Source organism: Colossoma macropomum, unplaced genomic scaffold, assembly GCF_904425465.1.
Source record: "Colossoma macropomum unplaced genomic scaffold, Colossoma_macropomum, whole genome shotgun sequence".
Classification (NCBI taxonomy): domain Eukaryota; kingdom Metazoa; phylum Chordata; class Actinopteri; order Characiformes; family Serrasalmidae; genus Colossoma; species Colossoma macropomum.
The window spans coordinates 18,783,835-18,799,986 of NW_023494807.1; the positions used below are offsets into that span (position 1 = coordinate 18,783,835).

General features: G+C 39.5%; 1 protein-coding gene across 1 annotated transcript in view; it reads right to left on the reverse strand.

Moving 5' to 3' along the window:
• Positions 1 to 16,152, reverse strand: part of LOC118796980 (receptor-type tyrosine-protein phosphatase mu-like) — a 269,176-nt gene that overhangs the window by 89,178 nt on the left and 163,846 nt on the right. The window contains exons 12-13 of the mRNA XM_036556162.1: positions 4,425 to 4,701; positions 311 to 347 (exon numbers count right to left, since the gene is read on the reverse strand). Coding sequence (XP_036412055.1) covers positions 311 to 347; positions 4,425 to 4,701 — 314 coding nt within the window. The remainder of the gene's footprint in view (positions 1 to 310; positions 348 to 4,424; positions 4,702 to 16,152) is intronic.

Here is a 16,152-nt window from a genome sequence, read left to right on the forward strand (position 1 = left end):
AAAGAGAGTAAAACAAGTATAGAAAAGAATAAAGCATTGAAGATAAAGAGAGAGCAGAAATGAGTAGAAAAGAGAAGTGAGAGAGAAAGAGAAAAGGAGAGAACCAGAGTGTGTAAGCAGTTAAGAGTCAAGTTGAAAAATTTCATAACAGTAACACAGTAGAAAAGAACATTACTTCCATCAAAAATCACAAGCACTACAAAATTAGTCTTAATCAACCTGTTAATATCAGTGCACACAGTAAGAGGCTATTATGCTTGTAAAACATCTCATTCTACCTCAGCAAACCAATCAGATGTAGAGGTCTCACCTTTGGTGGCAACTCGCACACAGTCTATTTTAGTCTCCTGCAAAGAAAGAACAGAAATGCATCAGATTGTGGTCAGCCATCGCATGCAGCGTCTGCTGATTTCCGTACAGTAATTGAACTGATTCTTGTTTGCTCCCACAATAACAACTGCCGGCTCATGCACTAAACAACGTGTTCTGAGTCATTACAGTGTGCAGTGGCTATTGTGCTAGCAATACTAGCTTATTATAAATGCTATCATACATCCACTGTCCACTTTATTAGAAACAATAATTTTATACTTTATAACACTAGCTTTATGCTGCTCACTCTACCTACATTATAGTTCACTACACAGGTGCACGATTATAGACTGCTGTCCTTCTGTTGCACAATTTGTCAAACGCCTCTACACTGTCCATCATTAGTTTCTGACCACAGGATCACTGCTTACCAGATATAATTTGGGTGATGGACCAGTACTCAGTACAAGGTAGTGTGTGGCGCTGGTAGGCTGAGAATGGTCCTCCACCCAAAAGTATCCAATGAAATGCAGTGGTCAGAAAGTGACCACTGATGACAGGCTAGAGACAGCTAACACAAATCGCTTATCAACAGTCTAAATGTACCAGAAAGGTTGTGCTACAATGAGTTTCTAATAAAGTGGCCAGAGACTGTAAATTGATGTATGAACTCAAATCGTAAACATTAGCAAGGGCAAGTGACTTAACCACTCTGCTATAAAGAGGGACACAGCTCAAAAACTACTGCATCTTTAACTACCAGCCTGTAAAAATGTTTTAAACGTGATGATTGTTTTCACGCATATAGTTGTAAAATGTGTGAAACAGTAATAGCTACTGTGGTCCCACAGCAAAAAAAAACCATTAAAAAACAGAGATGTTGAAAAATTAAGGTATATCAGGAGTTTAATTAAAAAAAAAAAACAGTTTTAGTCCATAGGTGGAGCCTTATTTTAGTCACATTTCAGAGAAAGACTGTCCCTTATGGCCACATGGTGAGCAGTTAGATCCCATTGTTCTGAAGCAAATGTGTCCCAAAGTCTGAAAATCAGTGTGTAACATTAAGAACTGTTACTACCAAAACACACATTTTATGCAATTAGGTAAACTTTTTTGATTTTTAATGAAAAATATGATTTTATGTGTGTACAACTGTTCAAAGCTGTGTTTTCTAGTCATGTACAGGCTAGTGTTTTTGAGTTCTGCTTAAAAAAATAAAAAGAAAAAACATCATAACTGAAACAGTCATTGCTGAAACATTTGGTAAAGTTTCAGTAGTCACATGATTGTTTTGGTAGTAACAAAATGGAATGTTCAATCATTTGTTTTAATAAAATAAACATAATTAAGGTATACAGTCACTCAAAGCAAAAGGATTTTAGTCTAAAGTCTAAGTCACTTGAAAGTCCTAAATGTGTTTTTAACTCTAAATCAATTCAGTAAAATGATTCATACAGAAAATAAATATTTATTGCTTTACTGTTCTAGGCCTATATATAAAGAGCTGTTCAGGGAATGCTGACCATTTTTCTAACAGTGCACAAACATGTGCTTGCAACTGTGATGTTCTCTATTAGTATTTCATTATTTTTATTCTGTATTTTGCACAGTAGTAAACAGTGCTTTTGCAAATTTGAATTTTTTTGAGGATTGGATGGGTTCATTAGTCTGTTTACACAGCAAAAAGTATTCACTTGTCCCAGTCAGAGATACAATTTATTTAATCACAATTTATCACCCCAACCGCTATATCGAACATTGCATTTTATGTCCATATCGTGCAGCCCCACCATTCACTCTTTACAACATTAGCTTCATTGGCCAAACTATTCCTCCTTTTATCAATTGTTTACAGACTGAGTAAAGCACTGAAATAGACTTGTAGAGTTTTCGCGATATAATTAATAGTGTTATGATTAATTCATGAAGGGATCTAAAACTCAGCTCTCTGCTGCCCTAAGACCAAACCTGCTTGCTCGATACATTACAATTCATTACAATACAATATAAACATGAGCATTTGCTTAGTTATTCAATGAGATAGCACATTTTGTGTCACGCGTAGTCTTTTCTCCAGTCCCAACTAAAAGGAAGGACATTAGGAGTGTGGGCTTTGATTAATTATCAGTCTTGAATAGACAGACACAAGGCTGCCTGGCTAAGTGCCCGTCAGCATTCATCAGTAGCACTAAAACACAGGTCTTCAGTCAATTAGGAGACGAGCTCTCGCTCGCCCGCTGACTGAGAGATAGAGGGGCCTTTTAAAGAAAAAGCGTTGTGTCACTGCTGTCAGTCTAAACAGCAGCTTTCTTTAAAAGCACCAGGGAGAGAGAGAGAGGAATACAGAGACAGAAAGAAAGAGGGAGCGAAAGATAGAGGGAGAAAGTCAGCAATGCATTAAACAGAAGTGTGTTAATGTGTCCGATGGGTGTGGGTGCATGTGTGCGGCGCTTTTCAGGCAGGTGCACTCTGCACAATGTGGCCATGTCACTCACACAATCACTCTCCGGCAGAAACTTTTGCTGTCACGGCCAAAGTGCTTTTTCCTTCCTCAGCGAACACTGAAAACCTTTTGCCCAGTGTTGCGTTTCTGCGGCTTTAAAAAATTGCCCAGTGTGATTGAAGGGTCTGGCAGGAGGGCCTTAACTGGTCATGCTTATTCATGTCCACAATAACGTCCTTGCTTTCAGCTCTAACAGGAGCAAAGTGGAGAGCTGCTTTGTAACACACACAGAGAGCTAAAATGGGCCGCCTCCTACATTTTGCGTGTGAGTTTGCCTGTGTGTGTGTGCCTGCGAATACAGTTTTGGACTTTCTTTGCTGTTATCACGCTTCACATGCTGACACTGTTATTGTACTTCTTTATTTTCTTTTAGATGTGAAATATCAGGCCAATGCTGGCCCCTCAAGCAAATAACCTGCTCTGTCCACAAATATATTCTTTCATAGCAACTGCTGTGATGATGTAGGTGAGAAACTGTTGCACACAACTCTTGTTGCACACAACACAAATCTTTACATTTAGAGTGTTATTCATTTTAAATGATGTTTATTTTGTATGTGTGAGAGATGATGCTGTTGAAATAAAAGTATAGGTAACCAATCAAAATAACAGCCTATTTAGCAACCAATAAAATAAAAACCAAGCTATCTCGGTCTCATGTTAAGGCACTCGCATTTTGGTGTAGCAATGTATAAAATGCTCACTAGCAAAAATGAGAAAGACTTTCATGTTATTCAGTTCTGTTAAAACATGAAAATGGCATATCAACTTCAGCCACGACACTAGCTATGACATTATCTTACCCTTGGCCCTGTTCAACTCTGTCTTGAGCAATCTGATCACAAATGGACAGCGAGATGTATAGCTGTTTACACATGGCATTTCAATGAGTCTCGAAATGCCTCTCTAGTGACCACCTGTGATCGGGTTTCATGACTGGAGAAAAGGTGCCACACACACTTATTACAAGTCTCGCGCCACATTTGTCCCACGTTCACTTACATGTATGGATTGCTAACGCAACTTATAAATAAATGACAGAGGAGATGAAAAAGAAGCTACGCAGCTGCTTTCATCTCTGCTGTAATAACCCAGTTGATTAGGTGGTCTTTTTGTTGCTGTCAGGTACATATCAGGGTTTTGAAGTTCACACTACTAATGTTATGTGGTCATATGTGTCCCTGACCACCTCTGAAGGGTTTTGAGTGATTGGATGGATCAGTTTCTCTGAGATGTACTGGATCACGTTCACATCTGTAGTGAGCCAATTATGATTGGATCACACAAGACTCATGTCAATGCCAGGTGTGAGAAAAGCCACAGCTAGTGACATTAAACAGCTGAAGTTGGAAAACTTTCTGTTTATCTTATTAATAAGATGTTTAGCCCTAAAAATCTCAATTACATAAAAAAAAACACACATACCGATACCCTACTAACATCACGTCCAAATAAAAATCATTTGAAATTAATGATGCTCCTTAATTTTTGGCATTTTGACAAAAACTGAGCATGCTACAGTTTCTTACTTGGATAAACAGGATTTTTGCCAACGTTCTGTAAAGCTTTTTCTATTAGCAGTGGAAACTTCTGCCAGTGCAGTACCCACCCCATTAGCAGTGCTGACAGCCTGGTAGTAGACGCTGTAGCTCTTGTGGGGTAGCAGGGGTGCATTCCAGAAGCCGCTGTAGGTTTTATTGTCCCCCACAGTGAAAGGCTGAGGGGAGGGGATGCCGCCAGAAGGGAACTCAGCCGTGAAGTAGTACTTAGAGTTGAGAGATGTGGCGTTCTGGTAGTGGACGGGGACAGGGTAACAACGGAGGATTTCTGCCTCCCCACCACGTGCTCTCCTGGGCCTCTCCTCCTCCACGACCACCTGATACACACTGAGAAAGACAGAGGGAAAAAAGAAAGAGAGAGTGAGAATATCACCCCACAGCATGGCACCACGAAACCCTCTTCTTACATTTTGCCTAATTATTTTTCACTTGCAGCTTAGTGAAGCAAGCCAAGAAAAGTGCGGAAGCAAACTTTCACTCAACAACATATTTGCGCTTGTAAGTAGAAGACGACAAAGTCTTGTTATGACTTGAATTAAGTTATTGTTGTGTGTACAGTTTTGTTTTGCAAAAGAACAGCCACCCCTTCCATTTTTGCCATGTTTTTGTCATTTTTTCACATTAAAACAAACATGTCAATAGAGAATGTAAATTAAATGTACAAATAATTCAACATGTAATTTATTATTCAAAAACAATCAATTACAAAATAATTATGCAATGAAAATGTATAACAAGACATCTAACTGTCAAAAGCTAACTCATAAATTAATATGTGTATATCAAAAGATTTTATTTTTAAAATGCAGCAGTCCTTCTTCGGAGGTATAAAGCCAATTTCAATTTCAGACTCCACTCTCATTCGCGTGAACAATGGCCAACACGATCCGCAACCGTATTCAATCAGGTGCAGTGGGCTACTCCAGTCTACAACCCAATCTCCCTGCGCGAGCTCCTCTTTCATCTTCCCCCCTTTTGCGGACTCTCAGACATCACAAGTGTGTTCCATCATAGGTGCTTTCTTCAACGTGTCTCACTCAATCATGTCCAATATTCTAAAGCACTGCAGCCAGAGGAACAGAGGGCCTATAGTGCTTTCAGCAGAAAAGAAAATATAACCCTGCCATGCTACTGCAGTGGCCATGTTTGCTATTTAATAATTTAGATCCTTAAAGGTCAAGTAGGCCTCTGCGCTTCTCTTTACACATCCACTCTGTCAGCTTGGAGGAACAGCTACTGATTCCAGAGCTCTGTGATACATTTCTCAAAAGAATTAGAGCACAAAGATCATCATAAGATTGTACAATGAGATTTCTTTATACCCTAATATTAAAAGCTTCAAGATGATCTTTTATGGATGACTGGGTTCTGATAATGAAAAACCTAAATAAAATGCATTAGCACGGATGCTAAGTCTAAGGACAGGCACTGGGTTCCTCTAAAGCTAACTGTTAAAGAGAATAATATTCTAAAATTGAGCCAATTATGTTCTTCAGATTGAGTATGCAATTATGAACACCCCTAGGTGGTGTTCTTAATTCTGACTTCATGTGTTTTTTCTTTAAAATTAACATGAATGGGAAAAAAATTATGCATTTTCCTTCCATACTGTGGTGTTTTTTCTGAGTGAAACACACCATCGGGGAGGGTCTCTGTGCTAGCTCATCATATTCACTTTATGTACCAAGAGGTGAAGACAAAACATATTACTGCATACTACTGTTCTTCTCTGTAAGCTCAGCCTTGGTGACACAGCCACAAATCAGAAAACATTTTAGAGGTAGGCTAAATATTGCCGTGTGGGTACAGAAGAAGACACAAAAAACAACGTCTTCACAAAGACCAGAAATAACCAGCCCAGCACCAAACCTAACACAAAACACAAGGAGTGGGTAATGTGAGAGGACACGATATTCGAGGAGGGTAGACACTTCTAACCACCAGCTCATTGCAAAGCTCACTGTCCTCGGACACAATTTACACCAAGCAACACAACTACACAAAAAACAACATCAATACTAGGACCTACAGCAACAAAACAACAGTCCCTTTCTAAACCGGAAGCGTGGTAACCCCCAGAACCATTTTGCATGGCCACGCCCACTAAACGCTTCACAGCAGCATGGCCTGTGGTTTGACATCACAATATGATTTGATCGAAGACTGTGGAAAAACAAGAATTACACTTTTTTAATGACATGATCTAAAGACTGTTTTCTTTGTTTTGTAAAATCTCTTGAGTAGTGTTTGTACTAGGGATGTGCATGGGCAGTCGAGGACTGTCTGAAGTGTCACTATTCGAATACTGAAATTACTACTCGGATATTTATTATGTTTCATTGCAGGAAGACGGAAAAAATAAACAGGCCAACAATTCAGTGAAATGCAACGGTTTTGCTTGTATTTGTAAGTAAGTACGTTATGTTATACTTTGCTACTCCGAAACATGAGTGTTTGAAAGGCAGAGACAGCCTGGCTGTGTCCCTAACTCAGCCAGCTACACTGGCTGATGCTAGCTAGGTCCGGAATTGGTGGAAATAAGTAACATGTTGGCACATCGTACACTGAGGATAAAAAACCTGCATAGTTGTGTAGAAGAAGAGTCCTCAACAGTGTTCAGTGTAACACCTGTTAGCTCTATTACCTCATTAGCTTATCTGAAGAAGCAGCCTTTGTCACTCATCCAGCACTTACATTCGAATAATCAATGTTTTTAGTAGTCACTCATAAGTGAATGTGCCATTCACATCACGCTTAACTCAACTGCCTTACACTTTCTGCAGTTAGTCACTCGCACAAACAGAGTGCGCCAGCCAGGCAGTGGTTAGCGGCTAGTGGAATGAATGTTGACTGATGCTAATCTGACCTTTGGGCTGGCTAATCTGTAATAAATCTGGGTTCATTTGGACTTGCAAGCAAAAGGTTATCTGTGGCTATAAAGAGCAAGGTATATAAATATACTATAGTTAATGAAATTACCAAATTCCACATTTATGCGAGGCTGAAACCAGCTACTGCCCTTTTCCACAGTTTTCTCATTAACTATATATCTGAAACAGCTGAAAAGCCTTTTTTGCCTGGAGCATCTCTACATTACAGCGTGGCTCAACCCTTATAGGTCCAAAAAAATACCACCGCAGGGGGTCTCTAATAAATAACCACAACACAACAAGGTTTTACACATTCATGAAGATTCAAACTTCTAAGTATCATTATGCATCCCCCAGCTTTGAATCCCTTTTATATACGCTGGGATCAGTCACTGGGCCTCCTGTGGCTGAAAGCTGGGTTCTCGTGTTTAGAGATGAATATTATATGCTGAAGTATTTAGCCCAGCGAGACTCTGTGTCTGAGAGAAGGAAGTTAATTAGCACCTCGTCTCACTGTGAAGTCAGAGGTCAGAGGTGAAGGGGCAAAAGATGGCAATACTGCTGGTCTAAAGAGATGAATGAGAGAAACAGAGAGTGAGGATGTGACAGGATATGAGAGAGAGAGAGAGAGAGAGAGAGAGAGAGAGAAGACGCCAGACAGCCTTTCAGCAGAGCTAAATGAGCAACTCTAATGAGATGGGTGAAATCATTGGAAATCTTGTTACTGATTACCACCTCCCTGTTTTATCCAATATATTGACATTTTGTAACAGGGATAGGCCCATTTCCACTGACATCTGCTCACAGCTGGTGAATCATAATTGAATTATTGACTAACACTGCACCCTGCAATAATAGTTAATATCATAAGCTGCCTTTTGAAAGATTTAGGCTGCCTTCAGAAAACATCTTGGTAGCCATCAAAAATGTACCTCTTACCATTGATTTTAATGATAATATTAAACCGATGGACAACGTACACCAACGCAAGGCAATGCAAAAAAATGTACAGGGGTATGTAAACGACTGGGCACCACTGATCAATTTACATGTTTCGTTGATTTTTTGAGTGGAAATGAAAAAGTAGTTACAAACCCTCTACAGAGAACACATTTCTGCACAGTTTAATACAAAATTACTGTTCATTTGCTTAATTTAACATACTGGGAATTAATATGACATGCAAAAGTTATGGCATATTTCAGATTTGATGGTTTTTTTTAGCAAATAAATAGAAATTGCACTCTAATTCATGTTTGTTCCCTGTAGAGAATGTGTTAACTTATTTTCACTTAGAAAATCAACAAAAGATGCAGGAGAAATTATCACACCTTTAGCTCACATCTAGAGCTGTCAATTATGCACATTATGTTTTCCTTAGTTTCACACTAAAATATCTTTTTTTTGTCTTCAATTACTATTTAATGCAGTAACTAAGTAACTGACCTGATGTATGCTATGAAGACTTGAGTTCATACTATTATGATTGACATTACATTATGATTTACTGCTAGCCAGTAGAGAGAGCACAGGTCTTGAGTGGAGAAGCATGTTGATATCTAGCTTCTGTGTTTCCTTTGAAGGTACCTGAACAGACGTGACACCAGCAGAAGTTTAAAGGCATTCCCAAGGTGCTGCTGTTTTACTGAGGGATCAAAAAAAATCTCTGCCCACAAGCACATCTACAACAAACCAGCAACGTGGAACAATGGAAAATACCAAAATACCTTGTATGCGGCTTCAGTTGTTCTGAATTTTTAATTGTAAGCAAGCCTTATAGAGTAGGATCCTATAGAAACCTTGGTTATGTTTTACACAAAGCTCATACAAATCTCAAAACTTCTCAGAACAAACAGAACAAGTGGCCTCCCTGTTTTATCCAATAAATCGATACTTTATAACAGAGATATCACAATAATATTATCATAATAATATTCACAACTGAATTATTGACTCCCATGGCACAGTGCAATATTAGTTAATATCATAGGCTGCCTTTTGAAAGATTTAGGCTGCGTTCAGTAAACCTGTCAAAAATGCACCTCTTGCCACTGATTTCAATTAGAACAATGCCTTAATGTACAGCAAACACCCAAAGCATGGCAAAGTATAAAAAGGTTTGGAGGCCCCCGGTCAAATTGCATGTTTTGTTGATTTTCTAAGTGAAAAAAAGTTAACACATCCTCTACAGGGAAAAACCTCTGCACATTTTAATGCACAGTTATTTGCTGAATTTAACATACTGGAAATCTAAACAAAATATGTCAGACAATAAATCATGAACAAATGTCTTGTATGCAGCTTTAATCATTTCATTTAGTAAGCTCTGTAGAGAAGGACTTGGCACCAAGATTTCCTAAACACAGTGATCCTACAGAAACCACAGTTATATTTTATGCAGAACTCATAGAAATATCAGAATCTCCCAGAACACACAGAACAAGAGGCCTTTCAGTTGAGACAGACATACAGAGGCATTTTCCACTATATAGAAGGCAAAGCAGCGCGCTCTGCAGAATAAAAGCCATTCGATTATTTTCATACGAAAAAATCTCATGCATGACATAATTTATCTTCCGTTTCATAAGCCATAGGACCTATAACTACTTTTATATAAGACCCACAATGTGCATGGACGCGGTGCATTTTCAGGTGGATTCCCGGCCAGTGTGAATAGTGTAAGTGACTGAACGATGGAGGTCTCCATAAAGCCTGTGTGAAACAGGATGATAGCTCGGGATGGAATCAGTCTAAAGCCATTTCCACCTCTCAAGTGAGTTACGTCCTTCTTCTTCTTCCTCTGTTACTGTGGAAACTGAGATTTCTCTCTGGTTTACCCATCAGAGTACTTAATATTCTCCATAAAATTCTCTCTCCTTTTTTAGGAAAAGAGAAAGGTCTCACTTGACGTCGATGCTTATGATGTGGTGATAGGTGTGTGTGCCGTCAAGAATGATATTCATGGCATGAATAAGAGCCCCTCCCGAAGCCCGCAGGCAAAATGGAGACTGCCAATGGCTATAAAGTTCCAAAGATCTAAGATGGACGACACATCTTTCTCTGCTCTCCCTGTCACCTGTTTCATGTTTATGCTGAGGAGGAAAAGGCATTCCTTTATAAACCAATACTATTATCAAATCACAGATGAGTACACCAACATTATAAATTACATTCATATGAGAGGAAAAAAATAGCACTGTTCAATGCAAGGACTTGTAAAGATATGAATAATGCATTGACAGCTGAAGATTTCAAAGATACAAAGTTGCACTGAGCTAAACTTTCAGTAAAGGACTTTCCAGGAAGTGGAGACATAAAATGAAGGCTGTTTTTTTCATTTCCTTAACCTTGTGTTTATAGAATTTATAACATACATTGTACAGCATGTCTGTCATTGTGAGGAGCTGAAGGAGAAACACTACATTATCAAGTATTTGACTGAGCCAAATTTGTTTCATTACTTGTCAAAAAACTGTGGTTATTCCTACCTAAGCGCCCTTTTATGAGTGCATGATGGAACTCTGGGGAAATTATTGCTTGTTGGTTTGACTGTGCAGTGCTGATTCAGTGTGTTGTGCACTGGAGCGGGTGTTGTTTTGGTGAAACACGGCAACGAGTCACATGCGCCTCGGACCCCTGACTGAGCTCACGTGAGCAGACGGAGTGACACGGCCCACTCGTTTAGCCATCTGTTTAATTCGGCGTGACACGCACCAAAACAAAAACACACAAATAAACAAACACAGAGACCGTAAGAGAAATAAGTAGTTACAGAACATGAAAATCTGAAATTGTTAACTGGTAATAACTGTTCTGTTTTTATCACTGATTATAAAATCATGTAGGCCTCCACGCACTCACTGGAGTCATAAACATGTACTATATGATCTTGTGCAGACCAGTCCTGGTCATTAAGGCCCACTTGCCTGCACACTTAAGTTCCCTGCTCCAAACTACACATGAACACTGTGATTCATTATATTGCAACATTATGGTGACATTATCATATACATTTTGAAATACCGTCACTGCAATTTAGTCAAAATGAGCCGCAGTTTCTCCTGAGATTTAACGAACAGGGCATACGATAAAGCCCATGTAAAGGAAGCCACTCTCTTTACAACAAATGATTTAATGTGAGTTTGCCTTCTTTTAGGTAAACATCTGTGAAATAAAACAGAAAGATGTCCACCTTATGCACCTTTTAGATTTTACAGCCCATCTTGTTCACTGAACTGTGTTTACTTCATTTCTAGCTAATTTCACTTTTTTTAGTTGTTATGCCGTCACAGCTGACAACCAAAAAACTTAATAAGGGGAAATGACAGGTACAGAATTTGATGTAGTCCATTTGTCATACTCTTCTTCAAACCTGACCAAACGAGCTGCAGATCAAATACTACAGAAATTATCTAATGCATTAATGTTCAGTTTTTGTATGTGCTAAAGTTGAAACATATTAATGGTTAGCTGCAAAGCAGTTCTTACTTAGCAGCCAGTGCTCAGCAGAATTATAGTGTTGTTGTGACAAAATGTGCTGTTATTTGTGATAAAAACTCTTCTTCACTAATCAGATTGTGCCATCGGAACTAACTGTTCTGTAAAACTACATTACATACTTTTATCGTCTATAGCTTTGTTAGGCTTACAAAGAAAGGCAATACTCTTAATATCTTATTACCTTCTCTTAAAAGTAATGCAATCACAAGCTGGTTAGCTAAATAACCGTGAACAAACTCTGTTCGCAACTACATAGTCCGAGGGCTTTTCTTCATGTACATGGGCAGGGTTAGGGTGAAAGACTAGTCGCTGTACTTCACATTGTAATTACTGTAGTTTTATCTACTGCATCTTATCTACATATCTATAAAAGTATCTGCACACACTGTAGAATTAATTGGATTTGACATGTCGTTGATGACATCAGCTAACCCTCGCGGGAAGCTGAGAGAGCCCTTTCGGAGGCTGCGTCTCTTCCTGGTATAGCTGAGGGCCACAAGTCATGAGAGAGGCCGGAATACACTCGCACACTCCCCCACCTGTCGCTCCCTTACTCGAGCGCGACATGACGTCTCCCACCGGCCCTATGACTAATTGATTAAAACCTCTGACTGCAGAGAGACCTGCCAGATCTGTTCTGCACCAGATGAGAAGGGGAGAGGAAGAGACAAAGAAACAAGGGACCTTGGCATCTCCTTTTAAAAGAGAGGAGGGACATGAGGATGGAGTGATGAGAGTAAGCCAGGAGTGAGAGAGAATGCTAGAAAGCAACAGAGAAAAGTGAAAGAGTGGCTAGAGCTGCGTGAGAAGCAAAACAGTGTGTTTTCTTAAGGATGTGATGATACAGACTGCCTATGCAAACAAGAATTGGTAATTACCTTGTGGAAGATACCAATACCTATAACTGCTAACTAATTTTTTGCTGCACTTCAAAACAAATTTACATGATGTGCACGAAAAAGTGCATGAAAAAGTTATTGTTGTATTATTACACTGCCCCCAACTACCTTTTGGCATTACACTAAATGTACAGCAATCTTAGATGTCATAGTCTGCCATTTTTGGCTACAGCTAATCACAACTGCCTTATATTGTATATTCATGAAACGTGCAATTAGTATGGTTTAAAGCATTTTATGTTTAAGATAGGTTCATTATCCGTATGATCAAATAAAGAAGCTCACCTCTGGATTCAAACACGTTTTTGAGAGGTTACAACGCTAAGCGAAAGCAATGCTCTGAGCCTTGCTCAAGCATTCTTATTGGTGGCATTTGCATATATAATCTTATCAGTATAGCAGTGCCATTCTTGCCTGGATTGGGAACTGAACAACCAATCTTCAATGTGTGGAGCAATGATGTTATACACAATGCTCCATTTGAGCAGGTTTGAAAAGAATGGAAACATTTGCTGACTACTGACTACATTAGCTACAAATAGAGCACTAAATTATTGTATTTATCAACTGTTACTGCAATATCTGCTTGATAATAATTACATTTTCCCATTTATCGATGTATAATAATATATCACCCGATGATATATTGTATCCCTTGTGTTGTTATGACGCAAGATAGGAATGGGTGAGAGGAAAGGAACGGATAGGGAATAAGGGGATGAAAGGAGGTGGGAAGGGACCAGGGCTCAGTCAGTGGTGGTCAGAGCGGTACTGTGGGCAACACCTGTGGTGTGGACGGAGCACTTGCTGCAGGCAGCTCTGACACCAATTAGGGCCTTTCCATCCTGCCAGCCGCCAAGCACCACGTCCGCCAATTATGGGGGATTGACTTGGCATCGACTGGAGAGTGACCTGAGAGTGCGATTTACTGTCTGCTGAGAAAGAGGGGGAGAGAGAGAGAGAGAGAGAGAGAGAGAGAGAAAGAGAGAGAGAGAATGAGATAGAGAGAGAGAGACTGTACTAGTGTACTAGGGTGACGAGTGTGGCGTGCAGAGGGAGCATCTAAATCACACCACACTTCTTTCTCTTCTCCTTTCTCTCTCTCTCTCTCTCTCTCTCTCTCTCTCTCTCCTGTGTTAACGCTAATCGTTTCCCCTTGCTGCACGCCCAGCCAATCAAACAGGCAGGCCATGCCACTGGAGGCTCTATATCTGCCTGATTTAAGAGAGATCCTGAGACACACGCAAAGCCCGACACAGCAACCTCTCTACTCCCCATCTTCAAAAGATGCTACTGTTTCAAGGGCTGCATCCCACTATACCACTCTCTATCTTTTGCTTCATAAGTCTTGCTAGCCTTCTCTATCTCTCCCAGGTGCATTTTAAAAACAATACAGGATGCAAGCGGCACAGACAGAGCTAACGCCTGCACTTTAATCTGAAATCTTTCACCGGAACAATGACAGCAAGACAGAGCGGAAGGTACAAACTATTTTTCCTTGCAGAGAAACACAGTGAGTGTATGTTCTCTGGATCAAAGCTGGTGTAAACGGAGGATCACTGTACTGTACTATGGTACTTTAATGCTGACCTTTACTGCAGACAAGATGATGTGTATAAATAATATTATAAAGGCTGTTCTAAAAGAATCCTTTGCCAAAAAAATCAACAACTTTTCTCTTACCCCGAATGTCCATCAACCAAAACATGTTTGGTGTACAAAGTTTGCTTCTTTAGTTCTGCACTTGAGCTTTGAAGCTAATATACAGTATCATGCAAAAGTCAGAGACTTAACTATCCTTTTTTCATTTCTAGTGAAAATGGGCATTAAGTGCAAATTAAGTATTATTCAGGAGATATTTCTGATGATATTAGATATAAGATAATCCATCTGTAGTCAAAGGAAAATAGAGGGAGTAACAGGAGTTTCCAAAAGTTCAAAATTTTACATAAGATAAAGATTCAATGGGACTTCTACAACTGTGAAAGACCTAGTAGACCCTTGAAACTGCCACCATCAAATAAACAGCACTTAAAGCTTTCATCTGTGAGAGATAGTAGAAAATCAAGCTCCACACTTGCTTCAGATCTGAAAAAATACACAAGTGTGTCTGTCCATCCCTTCACTGTAAGAAGACAACTCAACGCTTTGGGTCTGACAGGATGTGTAGCTGTTAAGAAGCTGTCACTGAGAAAAGGAAATTGCAAATTAAACAAAGAAGCTGCTGTTTGGGATTATTTGGATCGCGAGAAGCAGAAAATGTAACCAACTTCTAAGACTGAACTTTGTGTGTAAAAAAAATCCCATTGAAAAAACTGAAAGCAAGTTTTCTGAAAGGAATAGAAGCAACGATAAAGGCAAAGGGTGAACACACTAAATATTAAAAAAATGACATTATATTTTGTTGTTGAGGCTTCTGTGTAGTATTTTGTTAAATACATGTTTACATATTGACTTAATGGACAACTTGTACTTAATGGGATGTTTTGACATGAAAATAAAAAAAAAAAACCAAAGGTGATCTCTGACTTTTGCACAGTACTGTGGTTAATAAGTAATGAAAGCTTATGCACAATAAAATGCATGCAAACTGCATGTCTAAATTATCACACACCTGAATCACATTATAAGGTAATCTCAAACAGACTTGCTTATGTGGTGGCTGACACTGAATGTCATGTCATGTCATGATTCAAGATGTCTACTACTTTTTCACAATATGATGTAGCTTTATCCATTTTTATAGACAACAATATGTCATGTACACATACACCCACCACATAAGCCAGTTTATTTGAGATTACTTTAAAACTTGACATGGTTTGAGGCAAGTTTATAAAGATTTAGGCATGTAGTTTAAACACAATGCTACCTGCTGTATCTAAGCTTCCACTGTTTGTTTGCTGCATTAGCCTCCTCGTAGCTCCAATGCAAAACAAAAAAGGAGAGCTTCAGATATCAGTCTTGTCTACTGTAATCCACTGCATTTGGAGTAGCGAGAAAATTGGGAAAATTGTTTCTGAACTATTCCTTTGATAAGAAGCGAACAGAAGAGAAGGTCTCAGAAGGATGACAACAAGGACTGAGCTCAAGCTCTCTCAGCCCAATCAATTACATAAACACATCCTACATGAGTGCTGTGGCCTGCTGTTTCACAGCCACACACGCTCAATTACCCTTCCAATTTATCTGTGGGTGCGTTCGAGTCTGTGAGCGCGCGCGTGTGTGTGTGTGTGCAAGAGTTATCAGCACACCTCGTCTTGACTCTCTTGCTCTAGGCTGGTGTGGAGCGATGGGTGAAGGTGTGAAAAGGAGAAAGCAAGTGACTGGCATGAACGATAAGGAACAGCATTCCGAATCTCTCTTTCTCCACGGCAGGCGCGGGACGCGTGTTTTAGAGACGGAGGCGTCTTTTGGCCCGTTGCGGGACCGTTCTGAGCATTACACTAACACCACATGACTGATAGACACATCGGTAATCCTCTTAAAACCTCCAGCGCAACACACAC